This window comes from Malaclemys terrapin, chromosome 1 (assembly GCF_027887155.1).
Source record: "Malaclemys terrapin pileata isolate rMalTer1 chromosome 1, rMalTer1.hap1, whole genome shotgun sequence".
In the NCBI taxonomy this organism is placed as follows: domain Eukaryota; kingdom Metazoa; phylum Chordata; order Testudines; family Emydidae; genus Malaclemys; species Malaclemys terrapin.
The window spans coordinates 243159734-243176723 of NC_071505.1; the positions used below are offsets into that span (position 1 = coordinate 243159734).

General features: G+C 41.6%; 1 protein-coding gene across 2 annotated transcripts in view; it reads left to right on the top strand.

Moving 5' to 3' along the window:
* The window catches only part of GRTP1 (growth hormone regulated TBC protein 1), a 52253-nt gene extending 35263 nt beyond the window's left edge, over positions 1–16990 (top strand). For both annotated transcript variants that reach the window (XM_054011174.1, XM_054011167.1), the window contains exons 6-8: positions 7413–7585; positions 8418–8603; positions 16510–16990. In XM_054011174.1, the coding sequence (XP_053867149.1) occupies positions 7413–7585; positions 8418–8603; positions 16510–16614 (464 nt within the window). In that variant the 3' untranslated portion in view covers positions 16615–16990. The remainder of the gene's footprint in view (positions 1–7412; positions 7586–8417; positions 8604–16509) is intronic.

Here is a 16990-nt window from a genome sequence, read left to right on the forward strand (position 1 = left end):
TCTAGTCTGACTCCGCACAGAACACAGGCTGTAGAACTTCACCTAGTGATTCTTCCATCAAACCTATAACTTCTATTTGAGCTATGAGGTATCTTTTTAGAAAGGAAAGTTTCTCAATGCCAGATTGTTAAAGTAATGGATCACAATCTTCAGTAACATGTAATCCTATCCACTTTAAAGCAGTTACTTATAAAAATGTAAACTCGAGGGATCTTATTCTTTTCATTACATAAAAAGTAACTAATTTATTTCCACTACTTCTGCCAATTACTGCCTCCTGCTAATTCTCTCTGACACCAAGTGCTTCCCTGGATCCCAGAATATGGAGTGCAGGGAAATCCAGCCTCAAACAGCAGCCCCTACCTGCACCAAGCAGCCTTCTTTCAGTGTTGCAGAGGCAGCCCCAGCTCCAATCTCACCTGTTCTGGTAAGGCAGGGACTATACATGTATGTATGTATTTATATAATATAAAAAGGGGGGTCAGGTACTAAATACAGACTCATCTAATGTTTTGGAATGATAGACACAACTTTTTAATTTTGAGATGATCCTGTCCATTTTGGGATAGGTGGCAAGTCCTGCATGTACCGACCGCACCCTCAGTAAAACAGATCGGACACACCCAAAACCAGGGCTGGAGAGTGTGGATATAACAATATTGGACAATCGGGACAATGAATTTCAGTAATGGACATTTTAGAGAAACGTTCAGTGTCAGAGGAGAAGGGCAAGAGCCTTTCTTGTTTCTTCAAGTACCTGTTAAAGCAAATTATTCTCATTTGCAACACTTCTCTACCTTCCCCTTTTGAACCCTTTTAGGTTAGGCCTGGGTGCTGACATCTTTGAGAAGCCAGCTAGCTGATGGGTGAATTGAAAATTGTTACATTTAACAAAGAGCTCATTTAATCTTTCTTTCTTGTTTTTGTTATGATAGAATTTAGGAGTCTGTTACTAGTTAACATACAGACTAGAATAAACATTAGAAAGTGACCTGAATGACTTGTAATCTTTGTCTTTGATTTTTATCGTTCTGACAAGTAATTTGGTGGTAATAAACACAGAAGTAATCAGTAATACTTTACAGATCACTTTCTGAATCTAGTAATTGGTAGTTTGTAGTAGTAGTTTTTCGAAGTAACTTTCATAGTCCTACCCATGCAAAGGTTTGGAAACAGAGGTGGTCTATTGTGGTGGATTGCTACACAAAACTAAAGAAATATATTAAGTCTTAGTTCAAGGACTAAAAATCAGGCTCGTGCTTAGCACCTCTGTGGTTTGTGACTCTTACATATGGCATATAGTCTTAAAATACTGTTCTGAGCACCTTATGCATCAGATTATCTGCTAATCACACATCAGGGCTCGTTTTCAAATAGCTCAGTATCCCAAAATGTGGTAGCTTTTTTCCCCTTTGTCACGAACATAGTAAAAATATTCTTGTGAACAAAATCTTTTAAGGTCTTCTGCAAAACCTGATTTTAATTCCTTAATTACTTCATGGATCAAAACTATGCCACATAGCTGGACATGTCTTCTCCCAGTCTCGGGGTGATATGTACATCTGAAATAATGATCAGAAATTATGTAGGGTATGCAACAGAACTACAATACTGTCACAGGTGTTGGCTACTGCCTCAAATTCCGAACTTGAGTGACGCCTCAAAGCTCCTGTGATGTGTATGTGTTTGGAATATACATGTAGTAGTTTAAACACCTGTAACGTTTCTGTGTGGAAACTTTGTATTCTTTGCAACCATGTCCACAACAGTTTTGAATTCATATCAAGTTACTTTTTGGAGTAGCATTCTCTATCTCGTTCTCTCTCTCACTGACACACACACACACGCGCTCTCTCTCTCTCTCTCTCTCTCTCTCTCTCAGTGATTTAAGGATATAAAAGTTTTATATGTAGTGCTTTTTATTTTTGGATCTTCTTCTTAATCTATTTCTAACTGAGAACAAGGTCATAGAGTCCTTACAATCTTTATCCTTATTTCCTGCAAATCTCATTACTGCTCTATAGCACTAGCAGGCAATTCCATCTTCAGCAACTTTGTATTGGACACATTACTTGTAGGATTCAAGCAGACACAAATGATTATGACAGGGACAGATGAAATACAATTTAAAGCAGCTTTCCACTGTTTTATAAATTCTTAACTGGACTAGAACACTTTGCAATTAAAAAAAATTTTTTTTGATAGTTCATCAAACCCCAGGATTAACACAACAACTTAAAAAAAAAATAGCTTGGGACCATCCCTTGTTTAGTGATCTCTCTCTCTCTCTCTCTCAAATGTATGTCTAAATACACATACCAGCATCATATAGTAATGGTAAAATGTGTGGGAAGTTTGTGAAAATGGTTTCAACATTTTTTTATTACTCATAAAAATCTTTATCCTGAGAAGTGATGAGCCCCACAACTCCAATGGAGCGACGGGAACTCAGCAGTTCTCAGGATCAGTACTTTATATCTTTGATTAAGAACAGATGCTGCATTAAGTGGATGGCTCTGTGTTTGATCACTGTGAATGAAGTGAACTTGGGTGCCGTCTTGACAGTTGGGAGCACTATACTACATCATAACTTTAAGATTAGCAGCTTCCGATGGTGGTTGCAAGTCAAACAGTCAGTAAAAATTACCTAAATTAGTAATGAGATACCTGCAGTAAGTAATGAAAAGAGAGAAGCTATTAGACAAAATGGGGAAAGAGTTGGCTAAGAGCTGTTTAACCTGAAGGTATTAAAATCAAATTGGCCTACCACAGCTCACCCTAGAGTACTACTAGTATTTGCAGTGTTGGAACCATGAACTCCTGGAGGACAGGTGAGGTCCCAGAGGGCTGGAAAAAAGGGTAAACATCATGTTTGTATTTTAAGACAAGTTGGGAGAATGAATTGCAGATCAGTAAATTTAACTTCAAACAAAGTAAATTCCGAGAATTGTTAATAAAGTGATGAATTTGTCAGCACCTAAAGGGGAAATGTTGAAAAATAATAGGCAACATTATCTAGTAAATTTTTACCATGCAACTTACTTTCTTTCATGTGAAAATTTAGTGGATAAAGAACCCAGATGGCCTAGTATGTCTCTGTCTTCTGAAGACCTATCAAGATTAATTCTCCTAGTGAAATTACACCATATGTTAATTTAAAAAAAAATCTAATATAGTATAATTAGTGCTGGTATCAAATTGGGAGGAGATTTTGACTGAAGTCCATTCTGGTCCTTTGCTAATCAATATTTTTGTAAACTACTTACAGGGCAAGTAAGAGAGTATGCTAAAGAAATTTGGAAGTATAAAGCTAGGAAGAATTTCAAATACTTTGGAGTACAATATGGAAGGATAATAAACTTTAAAAAGAGTTTAACATCAATTACATTGGTTATGGGTAAATATAAATTATTCTTACAGGAAGGAATAAGATGATATATAATGGGGTAATATGGGTAGTAGTACACAGAAGGATTAAATATTGTAGTGAGTGCTATATTGATGTTTTATTATTATTTGTCAAAATAGTAGTGGGGTGGTGGTGCAGAAAGACAGATGCTATATTGCCTTTTATAAATAGTAGTGCCCTGCTTATAAATGGTAATTTGGCTTTCATTGAAATACTGTTTAGTTTCATGTATTATTTTTTTTTTCCTTAAGACTTGGAGAGAGTTCGGAGAGAAGCAGCAAATTATAGAAGGTTTGGAAAATAAGGCACATGGGGAAAAGTTAAGAGAAATGGATAAGAGACAGAACTATTAAAAAGCATGTGACGGGATGTTTACAGAAAAGGCCAGGGATGAATTCTCATTAGTAAACCATGCCAAAATAGGAGAGCAATTTAGGTTAAATATTGGAATTTTTATAACCATGAAAACAGTTAAGCACTGAAACAAGCTGCAGAGAGGTTGGAAAATCATCTTCACTGTGGTGAGACTAGATGCCCATCTGTCAAAGATGGCATGGACAATGAGATTAATCCTGCTGTGATGCAAAAGGTCATTTGGGTCACAGAAGACCTGCTAGAGGTCCTCTGTGACCCAAATGATTCTGTGAAAACTGAAGACCTTTTGTATGGAGCATCTGTGGCTGCATAGTCCAGTTGGTTGTATGCGGAGACCTCTCTCTACTCTGTGGTCGCTAAAGTTCACCTATAGAATTTAAGCTTTACTGTGACAAACTGCTGATTCTTTTAATGCCATATCTTTTTAGAATTAGAATGTTAACATCCAAAGCAGGGTGGATTTGATTTGATTTAAATCACTAGTCAGGAAGACGCGATTTAATCATGGATTTCTACATAAAAGTGCATTCTTGTTGGTTGTTATAACCTTAATACATATTCTTCACAACTCGGAGATAGATGAGACCCAAACTCGGTCTTCTTTACAGCCTGCTGCCATTATAGATTTTCCCTTCTAGTGAGAGAATGGTATGGTAGATCTCAAATCAATGAAGGCTACACTCAGAAAGACCTCAAGACTTCTGGGATATGCTGCTCAAACAGTTTCACTTTTGTTTCTACTGTCTGTCCCTCCCTTCTCACATTTATCTCCAGACTTCTTCTCCTTGTCCAGATTTATTCCGCCCCCAACGATCTTCTATTCATTGAACTTTTTGAAACTTTGCCCTTTTAGAGAGAGGTAAGGGATTGCAGAGGGTCAATAGGGTTGAGGTCTGTTATTTCTCACCACTATATATTATTTATTTATTTAACAACATTTTTGCTGTTAACAAGCATGTTATCTCTGGAGACACAAATCCACAGTTTGAGAACTGCAAAACTAAGCATCTCTGATGATATCTTCTAGACTGAGCACTGAGTCCCATTGGGTAGATAGAAAGATTAACCTAAATAATCTATACAGAAGCCCCTGGAACCCCATAAAATTGAGTCCCTAATCCAGGAACTATTGGAACTCATTTACAAAACTTTTCTTAAACATTACATGAATATATTGTCTCATACTATAGAATTAGAATTTATAATCCCTATTCCATGATGAGATATCTTTGAGCTATAATGTATCTTAATTAAAACTACCTTTAGATAGGTTTTTTCTCAAAAAGCATTTTATCAAAAAAACCATTGATTTTTATCCACCCTGCATCAAAACTATATTTTCACCAACCTATTACATTTGTCATAAAAATCACTGTAAATGACTGAAAATCTATAGGTAGTTTTTTACATAAGGAACTTTCAGGAACACTTATGGGTTGTACTTGAATACTATGCTCCCAATTTTGAGATCTAAAAAATAAATACCGTAGGCCCTCAGACTTCTAGTATGTGCTTTTCTTTTCTGTATTGGCTATAATATCCTGGAAAAGGCTTGATAATCTATGCTATAAGTCTGTTTAAAATTATGAATCTTTATTTTTTTCAGTTGTCTTGCAACTCTCTCTTCATTTTACATTTAATATTCCATTTCTGCTTATGAAGGCCAGCATGGAAACTGTTACATTAGGAACAACCAGGCTGCCCTAGTTAGAAAAGGAAGACACTGCTCAGCCATGTAGCACTGTTATGTAACAGTTTAGTTATAGTTTATAATATATTTTTAATCTAAACAAGGCTTCCCTGCAACTGTTTAATCAGCAGTTTTTAATTCAGACAACCCAGTAGCTGAGGAATGACTTATCTAATTTTACTCTGGCATTTCTAACAAGTTGGGTTGGTGGCCTGACACACTCACTGAGATCCTGACATTCCTTTTGTTGCAGTACCATAAAGATTGAAAAGAGCAGCTGCTGTTGATTTCAGCATATCAGATGATCACACCCAATACATAGCAGAGAGCATGTAGAACTTCAGTACCACTACACTCTCCAGTGGTTAGAGTCTATTTAATGTTCCTGTATCTCAAACATGCTCAAAAAGAGAAGTTGCTTTGTGTTTAATTGCTTGGGGCGGGTTGCTTGTTTTCCTGCTTCCTTTTCCTTTTGCTAAAGTGCTTATTTCTTTTCTTTGAAGTAGCATTTTTTAAATTCCTGGTTTACAGAAAACTAATGCTTCTGTACATTTAAGTGTTTTGATTTATTTTCTTTACCTATGTTCCAAGTCACAAAAGTTGCAAACGAGTCAGAGAAGCATAAAACAAGAAGGAAGAGAATTGTTGTATTGGCTATTTGTCTGTGATCAGACTTGATGCTTCTTGCATTCCTTTTTACTCCACTCTGGCAGCTGGAATTTTCAGAGGGGTCCATATACATCTTACTGACTGTTTTGTTTTAGTACTCAGAGCTTTCCTATGGCTGATCCTTGAGTGGAGACTGAAGGGATGTATATAGAAGCAATAATGCACATGGATAAAGCTTTCTGCAGGAGCAGGTGAATTTTGGGTGAGAAGGAAGAAACCATAGATTACAAATAAAGGGCTAGAATCCGAAAGGTTATGTGTTGTGCTTTGTAGTGCCATGAGAGTGGTTCTGGAAGTTGGATATGAGAAATGTAGAGAGAATTATTATTGGGTTGCAAGCAGGGGAGGGTGAGGTTGCTTGTGTAAGTCTTTGTAAAGTACCTAGCACACATTTTAAACTTAATAATTAATAATAATAAAATCTCCATTATAATTTGCTATTCTAGAATTCAGTTTTCTGCAGGTGGAAATTTGTGTTGTGTTCCTCTGCTGCCTCTGAGCTTCTCAAGGATACTTAGAAATCTACTGTGTAGGGGCTGATGATAGGGTTATAAAATTATTTAAGGCTAGTGGGTTTTTCTCCCCCTGATTGCTTCATTTTCACTTAAATCATCTCTGTCCTTGTCCTGTGTGTTTGGGAGTCTTGGCAGAGACCAACAAAAATGACATGAAGACTTAACTCTCAATCCTCTTATCCCATGAAGATGTAAGTGAAGGCACAGTGAGATGCTTGCATTACCAGTTGGTGCGCTTGTTTTGTGCTATGAGTGAATAATACTAATAACTGAGGTCTTGTCAGACCCGTGCCTACGAACGCTAACTCTCTTTAACAGAATATAGACACGCATGTATGTGTCTGCATACGTGCACACAGGCTTTTTTAGGTTTCTAGTTTAGATAGGGTTAGCTACCACCCCCCAAATTGGCTTTAGCTGCTCCTTCTGCTTGGATTGGAAATGATCAGCTGTGGCTGGGGTTACAAAAACATTTAGCAAAGCTGAGAAATGAACTGTTAAGGAGTTGGGATAGGGAGGTGGTTGTGGCAGACTTGCAGGAAGTAATTTTTTGTGTTGGGGGGATCAGAGGTTGATGAGCCAAGGATGCAAATACCCTTGTTCCTCAGTGTAATTTATTTAACTCGTGCTCAGGGCTCAAATGGTTAAAGTGATTTATAACTTCAGTACCTTAAACTTTACAGGAAATTCACAAATTAATGTTATGGAGTTTTCAAACTGGTCTCTGACAAATTTTTGTTTTCTTCCTCTAAAGATTATTATAGTCCAGCAATGATGGGGTTGAAGACCGATCAGGAGGTCCTTGGAGAACTTGTGAGAAAGAAAGTTCCAGCAGTGGCAGAGTTAATGGATAGACATGGCGTCATGTGGACTCTGATAGTGTCACGCTGGTTTATATGCTTGTTTATTGACATTCTTCCAGTAGAGGTAAGTATAACTTGAAGATATTTTAATATACGTGAGTAGAGAACAGGGGAGTTATGTGCAGTATTTTTTAAAAATGTCATATGTCCCTCAGGTTACCTGTGTGGTATTCTCCTGCCTGAACGCATAGAGCTCTGTGAGAGAGAAACTAACAGGAAATGAAGCAATGGCAAAGATGAGGGGTTATAATAAGGTATACCAAGAGTCCCCAGGAAACAATAGGGGTACCATTAATTAGGGGAATACCCCTTGCTTGGCTCCACTACTCTGGCAAGCTTTATTCTTTCCGGACCAAAAACCCAGGGAGCATCAAGGAGACGCACACAGATAGAGCATGCTGCGAACAGGACAGTCTGCTTCCCCCAGCTGAGGGGAATTTACCAAAGCTGGCAAGGAAAGTTTTAGGATTAGTTAAGAGGATATATGCCATATAGACCCTTTGCTCTGTGAGCTATGCAGCTTCGGGTGAATGAATAAATAATGCTTTGTTTTGAAGAAGCTGGTTTTGAGTCACTAATCAACCCCTGTTGCAGGTTCCTGGAGGAATCACAGGTACCAAACCCAGTGGGTCTGTTGGGCTAATAAGGTGTGGAAATGGGCTACAGCTCAGCGATCCAGTCAGAAGTAGTTAGACTGGGTTTCCACCCAGAGTGAGGTACAGCAAGCCAGTCCTCTGACCTGAGGGGTGTAATGGAGGAGGGACAAAAAGGGGTTTAAGGTGTGATTTGCCTGGTAACTGATATGTTAGATCATTATCCCACTGATAATGCCTTAATAATCATTACTGACTACAAATCAGCAAGGTAACCTTTCTAACAGCTTTCTTCTTCTACAGACTGTTCTCCGAATTTGGGACTGTTTATTCTATGAGGGATCGAAAATCATCTTTCGTGTGGCCTTAGCATTAATTAAGCAACACCAAGCTTTTATTTTGGAAGCCACAAATCTCCCCGACATTTGTGATAAGTTTAAGCAGATCACCAGAGGGACATTTGTAACAGAGTGCCACACCTTTATGCAGGTAAGTGTTTCCAGTTTACAGTGCAGAACAGGTAAAAGCTATGAAACCAAATAGACTTTGAAGGGCCCAAAAGGTGACTAAAATTTGAGAGTTGCATCCATGTGCATTTTCAAAAGGCTGAACAGCACTTCTGGTATAAACGAACTTTGTACTTGGCAATGTACTTGTCTTAAACTTTAAGAAGCTATTTCAAAGAAATGACCTATAAACCTATATGTAACCAATCATTCATTTACATCACCTGCATTATACTAAATGGCACTTTGTGCCAATGTGAGCAGGACAAATATGGATGGCAAACCCCCCAAACAATTCAGTAAATTGTGGGTTGATTCTGTTTTGATTTCTGTAAATATTCCAAGCAAATGAGTTTTCAGTGGTGAATTTTAAGTGACTGCTCCAGAATGATCAAAGAGAAATTTTTATTTTTTTCCACAAGCATTCACACCAGCAATGAGATTCCAAGAATACACTTAGACAAGGCACAAAACCATACCACCACATGGTCTGTCCATTCAAAATGTCTGGCGTTTAGATCGTAAAATCTCACAACAAACGGCTCATATGCTGCAGGCCAAGGATTATTCTTGGAAATTATTGTCAATGTAAGTCAGGCGTGCCCAGAGCTTTGGATTTACAGTTTTATAGAAGACTGAAACCTGAGTGAAGCAAATTATCTCCAATAACAAGAGATGCCACAATTTTTTTTTTTTTAAATCATGAATGAGAAGAGGTTTGTTATGACTTTTACGCACCTCTTCTGTCAATCTCTCTGGGTACACGAATTACATCCTACCAATTTACGTATGTCCCCAGAACAATTCTGTATTTAAGACAGAGTTCAGAGCCCAATGCCCAATTCCCTTCCCAATTTTGCCACAGACTTCCCTTGGACAAGTCACTTAAACTGTTTCTTGGTTTTCCCATCTGTAAAAATGGGGACAACAAAGATTAATTTATTTGTGTTTGTGAGGCACTTGGATAACGTGCTGATAAGCACCACAGAAATGCTCATAAATAAATACAACTTAGTTTTTAAGGAAGCGAAAGACCAGAATCTAAATGAAAGTTCCTGAGTCATTCACTGACTCCCACAAACACTTTTGTCCAGCAATACTGCAGAAGAATCTTGTTAAAAACATTGCTGTGGTCAAGTGATATTAGCAGCCTTTCCAGCTGCCTTGAGCATATCACTGCAGAGAGAGGTACAAGCACATGTCAGTATTGAAATATTTTTTGTCCTTTTACCCCCTCTTCATTGGTAACTGTATAGATTTCAATAGAGGAATATTAGACCCTGTGTTTGGAGGGCACCCTGGAGTGGGTGATCTAAGGAAAGCTACCTCATCGTCCTTACTATTGCTGTAGGAAAAATTAGCCATGTTGCTGTTTGTGTCAAGTCTGTCCTCTGGAGTTGCTTATTTAGTTGGGACGAACTGGCTCTTAAGACACTAGAATTGCCTATGAATATTTAAATTAGGCCTTCGCACTGCCATTGTCACATGAGTGCTTGGATTTTTCAGTAATGTAGACCCTGCAGTAATGGATTCAGTGACAGTTCAATGCTTTAAATATATTTGTATGATTGTGCACATTACATTCCACTTTAGGGGTGTGTGTGTGTGCCCACTGCACTCAAGTGAGAGACTTTCACCAGCAGTACCACTAGGTGGCGCATGCACACTCCCCCCCCCCCCCCCCCTTCTCCTCATATGCCCTGCTGAGAGCATAAAAGGAGCATGTCCACCGCCGCCCTCTCACTTCCTTCTTATCGCCCATGGCAAGAGTCTGAGCTCCCCAGTGCTTTGCTAACAGTTCATCTAGCTTTCTAGGAATCTTTCTGTTTATATTTCTGTTTATACCAGTTGTTTATACTAGTGTTAGTTTAGTTAGTTCTTAATTTTAGTTTAGCTAGTTTAGTTTTAGACTACATCCTGGGAGTTTATTGTGAAGAAACCCATGGATTTCAAACCTTGCACCATATGCAGGGCTGTGTTCCCTGTTATGGATAGACACAAAAGATGCTTAGGGGGAGGGCATGTGAGGGACAAATGCCCAATTTGTACCTCCCTCCCCAGTAGAATGACAAAGCAGAGACACTGCCATTTAAAAGTCCATCTGATGAAGGAGGCCATGACATCTGTGCATCCAACGTCAGAACCTGACTATGAACAGACGGACTCCGAATCTCTTAAAAGTGCTCCTCCTCTGCCAGGGGAACCTTACTGCGGATGAACTCGGGCTAAATGATCATGAGAAGCTGCTCTGGAGATGTCCAGGCTATCTGCTAAACAGCAGGAAAGATTCTACTAGGACCAAAGATTCTACTATGCCAAAAGTGGAAGAGATTTTCTGTTTGGGTGCGATCTCAGCACCCATCACCCCATTGCATGGATGCTAGTCATATACTAGATAACTTCAAATGTAGTAAGTATCTGGCATTTCAATTAGCTCTGTAAGAGTTTTACTTAGTGTCCTTATCTGTGGTTCATCCACCATTACAGGGTTTTTTTGTTTTTGTTTGTTTGTTTTTTTTTCCCTTGTCCTCTGTGTCCATATTTTTGATAGGTTTAGTCAATGTCTACCTTCTAGTATCTCACCCAGTACCAGCATGGGGTCTTAACCTTGTCCTATCCAAATTAATGGGTTTCCCCATCTGAAACCATGGTGGCTATGTCACTCTCTCTATCATCTATGGAAATTGCATTCTAGTGGCAGTTATTTCTGCCGCAAGTGTTTTGGAGTTGGAAGCTCTGCCAGCCTTTTATAAGGATAAGGTTTCTCTCAGGCCACATCCTAAGTTCATGCCAAAGGTGATGTCAGCTTTCCACATGAACCAATCTATTCAGTTTCTGGTCAAATATGAGATGGCGCACCTTCAAAAGGCCTGCTTTGAGCCCGACGATGGTTTGGTCGGGCCCTGGACCTGCCCGGGCAGGGGTTGGGAAGGCTTGTGCCTGCCATTCCTGCCCCTTCTCCTATAAAAGCCCTGCCTTGGCCGAGGGGGATAGGAGCGCTGCTGCTATTACTGAGGCTTAAAATGTTTTTATGTTGGGCTGTGGGGGTGTGCATACCCCGTGATTTCATAGTAGCCCTAGAATCTTTTACGCTATGCAGCCTGGAGTCTGTTTGCTCTGCAAACAGGCCTGCCCCATCAAAAGGCAGGTCCTGCATGGTCTGTTGAACTCGGGCGGGAGTCCCGAGGCCTGTAGCCATGAGCTACGCCTCATGGTGATACCAGAGGACAAGTTGCGCACTGCTGAGTCCGCAGCGTCCAGTGAGGCCTGTAAAGAGGTCTGTGCCACCGCCTTACCCTCCTCAACTATTACTCCAAACACCTCCCTGGACTTTATTGGCACCAGATCCTTAAATTTCAGCATCGAGTTCCAGGAGTTGAAGCTGTATCGACTCAGAATTGCCTGCTGGTTGGCAATCCTGAGTGGCAGACCCCCCGTGGAGTACATTTTGCACCAGAACGAATCCAGGTGCTTGGCGTCTTTTCACTTAGGTGTTGGGGCTTGTTGCTCCTGCCCCTCTCTCTCATTTACCACAGCCACCACCCATGAGCAGGGCTGCGGGTGTGTGAAGAGGTATTTGTACCCCTTAAAGGTGATGAAATACTTCCTCTCCACACCCTTTGCAGTGGGTTGGATGGAGGCCGGGGTCTGCCAAATGGTGTTTGTGTTGGCCTGTATAGTTTTAATGAGGGGTAGAGCCACCCTCGACAGGCCTTCCAGGGCCAAGATGTCAACCATAGGGTCCTCCGACTCCTCCACCTCCTCCGTCTGCAGGCCCATATTTTGCATCACCCTGCGGAGGTGGTTCTGGTAGGCATGGCTGTCTATGGGGGGCAGCCCCGAGGCGGAGGTGCCTGCAACCGCCTCGTTGGTGGAGGATGACGAGGAGGCTAATGGGGGAACAGGGTCCTCCTGACCCTCTTGGTCCCCAGGGGCCTTCTGTCCTGACTCTTACAGGGCCAACCACCCCTGGGTCTGGCTCGGGCACTGGGGTTGGCTCCAGCGGAGGTAGTGTGACTGGCACCTCCTCAGCACCTCTATGAGTGGGGTGACTGGCCGATGCCTCCGGCACCTTTGGTTCGGAGATTGCCAAACGGGAACCCTTGGAGTGGGGGCCCTGGGCCTGGTAGAACGCCCATGGGGTCCAAAACGGCCACTGTGCTAGTCCCTGCTACTGTGCAGGCCATGGCCTTGCCCCCATGTCAGGCCTTCCACGATCCAACGGGTGCGGCCCCGCTCCAATTATCTGGACTCTGCCTCCGAGTCTAAAGATGGGATTGGAACCGCGATGGCCAGGGTGGTGCCGAGCGGTGCCACGAGGCTGGGGAGCAGTGCCGCGAGCAGGGTCTGCGTGGGGACGTGGACCTGTGGGACGACTGGTGCCGTGAGCGGGACCTGCTGGGCGACGGAGATTGGCATGAGGATCAGTGTCCCGATTAGGAGCACTGGTGCAACCTGGACTGGTGCCGCAAGTGCAACAGGTGCCACGAGTCTGGTCAGTGCCACAAGTCCGAGTTATATCTTGCCTCCGCTGGCGGTGCTGAAGGACAAGGCATTGAGATGGTGGCACATGTTGTGGTACCGGAGGCTTGGCTTGAAGGACCGGGGACCGTGGTGCTGTCATGGCAGTGAGGTCCCTTGCAGCCTTAAAGGTGTCTAGGGTGGACAGCAGTTCCACCTCCTCAATCACCTGGCTCGGGGAGTCCAACGGCACTGGACCCGACTGTCCCCCTTGCAGGGCCAAAGTTGGCATTGCTGGCTCCGAAGTTCTCGGCACTGGGTGCTCCTCCCTGGGACGTGTCCCATTGGCTGGCTCTGAAGGGGTGGATCTCGGAGTTGGAGATCTGCTCCTTTCCTGCTGGTGGTGCCGCTTCTGAGCCGGGGAATGGGACCAGTGCTGGGCTGTTCCCACCGGTGAGTGGCGGTAACGCTGGTTTCTCCCACAGTCCTTCCGTGGTGCCGCTTCTGCCACTGCCACGGGGGCAATGCGCATCGATGAGCTTGGTGCCGGGTCTTGCTGCGCCGATGCGGGTTGCGGTCTAAGTGCATCCTCCATAAGAAGCTGCTTGAGGTGAAAGTCTCACTCCTTTTTTGTTCTGGGGCGAAATCCTTTACAAATCCTGCACTTGTCCGCTTGGTGTGCTTCCTCCAGGCACTTTACACAAGCGTTGTGGGGGTCCCCATCAGCATGGGCTTGTTACCAGATTTGAACCCCTGGGACTTAAGCATACCCTGAGTCCCCAAGGGGAGAATGCAGTTGGGGTGGAGGGGCAAACTCCATTCCAACAGCTACCTGTTGTAACAACAGAAAACTATTTAAACTAAACTTGACTAGACTAGGGATAACTCTAAACTACACTAAACTGAAAGGCTGGGGAAACGAGGAGAGCTTGCTATGCAAGTTACTGCAGTTCCAACGACCATCACTGATGGTAAGAAAGAACTGAAGAGGCGCTGGGTCAGCAGGGTCATGTATTGAGCGCCATGGAGGTGCCATTGCAGGGGGCTCCACAGCCGATCCAATGGGTGCTGCTAGGGGAAAAACTTTCCGACGACTGTGCATACGGCACGCACACACCTAATTGGAATTGCTATGAACAATCACTCGAAGGAGAAGAAGAATGGCTTATTCTACCAGAGCTCAGTGTGCTTCTTCAGCCTTCCTGAGTAATGTACCCATTACAGGCATCTGCATATCAGCAACATGGTTGTCTTTGGACTCTTTTTCAAGACGTTATCCCATCACTCAAGCCTCTTGAGACAATGTCAGCTTTGGTAAGTTAGTGCTGCAGTCTCTCTTCCAATGATCTGAAATCCCACCACCTGTTTAGGTGACTTTGTAACTTCCCAAAGTGAATATATATGTGCACAATACACCAAAAATGGTTACTTACCTGTACAGTAACTGTTGTTCTTTGAGATCTGTCGTGCACATACACCTTCCACAACCCTCCCTCCTTTCCCACTATTTTGTCCAGTGTTTCACAGGGGTGGGAAGGAACAAACTCCCCCCTCTTATGCTCTTGGCTGGGTGCATGAGAAGAACAGGGGCGTATGTGCCACCTACTGCTACTGCTGGCAAAAGTCTGTGACTTGAGTGCATTGGGCACACAACTAAAGTGGAACGTATACACACAACACATCTCAAAGAACAAGAGTTACTGCAGAGGAGTAATTGTTTTTTATTTTGAGGTATAATGCCATACAAATGTCCTCACCATGGCGCTGAACAAAACTTGCAGCATGGTTTTTAAAGTTTACTTAGAGTTCATAGCTCAATTCTGTGGGCTTCTCATTTTTTCTTCTCCCTATTCAAAACAGGTAACTGTTTCTAAAGGAATACAATGCCATATCTGTGGCAAGCTTATAAATGACCCGTTTGAACAGTTTGAAGGCTGATGTGGGCTATGAGACAAAAATTTTGATGTTATTAAATATGTTAAAGCCAGCTCATGTTTGACTAGTGTGTTTTTAGAGCTCACAATGCAGTTGAAGCAACAACTGTTGTGTATGTTTGCTAGCATATGAAATATTATTTCTGTCTAGAATCATGTTATGCCCCTTCTGTAACAATGTCTTTGCATAACACTTCCCTAAAAGTATAGTTTAGGGCAGGAGTAAATGTAGTGTTTTATAGTAAAAATGGGGTAGAAACGCCATAGTGAAAAGATCTAAATTGAACCACGGTGCCCAGATTACTGTTTATTTTTACATAAAATGGATTTGGTTTTATTTAAAGTTTGGCTTTGGTGAATTTAGATACATGTTCAAAAATCAAATGCACAGCTACCAGTTGGGGAATAATTGCTTGGGTAGTAGTACTGCTGAAAAGGACCTGGGCATTATAGTGGATCACACTGATATGAAGCAACAATGTGCGACAGTTGTGAAAAAGGCTAATATCGTTAGGAGTGTTGTATGTAAGACATGGGAAGTAATTGTCCCACTCTACTTGCCCTGATGAGGCCTCAGCTGGAGTACTGTGTCCCGTTCTGGGTGCCACACTTAAGGAAAGATGTGGACAAATTGGAGATAGTCCAGAGGAGAGCGACAAAAATGATATAAGATTTAGAAAACCTGGGCATGTTTTAGTCTTGATTAAAGACTTAGGGGGGTCCTGATAAATCTTCAAATATGTTAAGGGCTGTTATAAAGAAGACATTGATCAATTGCTCTCCATGGCCACTGAATGTAGGACAGGAAGTAATGGGCTTAATCTGTAGCAAGAGAGATCTAGGTTAGATATTAGAAAGTTTTTCCTAACTGTACGGTAGTTAAGCTCTGGATTAGTCTTCCAAGAAATTTTGTCATCACTGGAGGTTTTTTAGAATAGGTTGGACAAACACCTGTCCTGGGTGGTCTAGGTTCATTTGGCTCAGTGCAGGGGGCAGAACTTGTGGATCTCTCGAGGTCCCTTCCAGCCTGACACGTCTATGTTCAGTACTGAGCTACTCATTATAGAACCATCAAGAAACTTTATAGCGTATGGCAGAATTGCAATGTGTAAAATTAAGGACAACATAATATGGTTTCAGTTGGCTTATTGTCTTACTACAGAACGTATCTCAGAATTAACTACATTATTTGGAATTTTATTTTCACACTTACCTTGACTGTTGCCACTAATTAAGATCTTCTAGATAACTGTGAGTGGTTTGGAGTCAGGAGACTTAGGTTCTGTTCCTAACTCTGCAGCTGATAATACTTATCAACCTTGCAAAAGCACTCTGATCTATGGCTGAAGAGTCCTAAACAGTGCTATGTGCTGATATTTACATGAGGGACCTAAGCATTTCATTAGTGCTCCTTTCATCTGTAGGTGAAATCTAGGAAGACTTTAATACACTTGGTCTGGGATCATGTTTTTAACTAACTATTCTTTGTTTTAGAAAATATTTACAGAACCTGGAAGCTTGTCCATGGCAACAGTTAACAAACTTCGAGAGACTTGTAGAGCAAAGCTGGTTGCTCAGGGATCAGCCAACAATATTTAAACAGATGGATAGTTACCACAGAAATTAACACATTCCTCTACTTTCATTGCACTGACGGAAGCACAATTTCTAAACTTTCCATGAGTGTCAATTGACACTTGACCAATTTTTCCTGCCTTTCAAGTAAGTGTTGTAAACATTTTGTACTCTGTCAGTAATCTGGGAACTTGAACCTTTTACAAATGGTTTAGAATATTATCAGAGTAGAATGTGACCAGTGTGGGATAATTCTTTAAAAAGTCACTACCCTTGTTTTTCTTCAGGGCATTTTGTAATGTCTGAGTAAATAGCTGGATAAAGCTATATGTACAATTCTGTATATTAATCATAAAACCACAGCCGTTTGTACAAAATAAATTCTATTTATTTGTCGAAA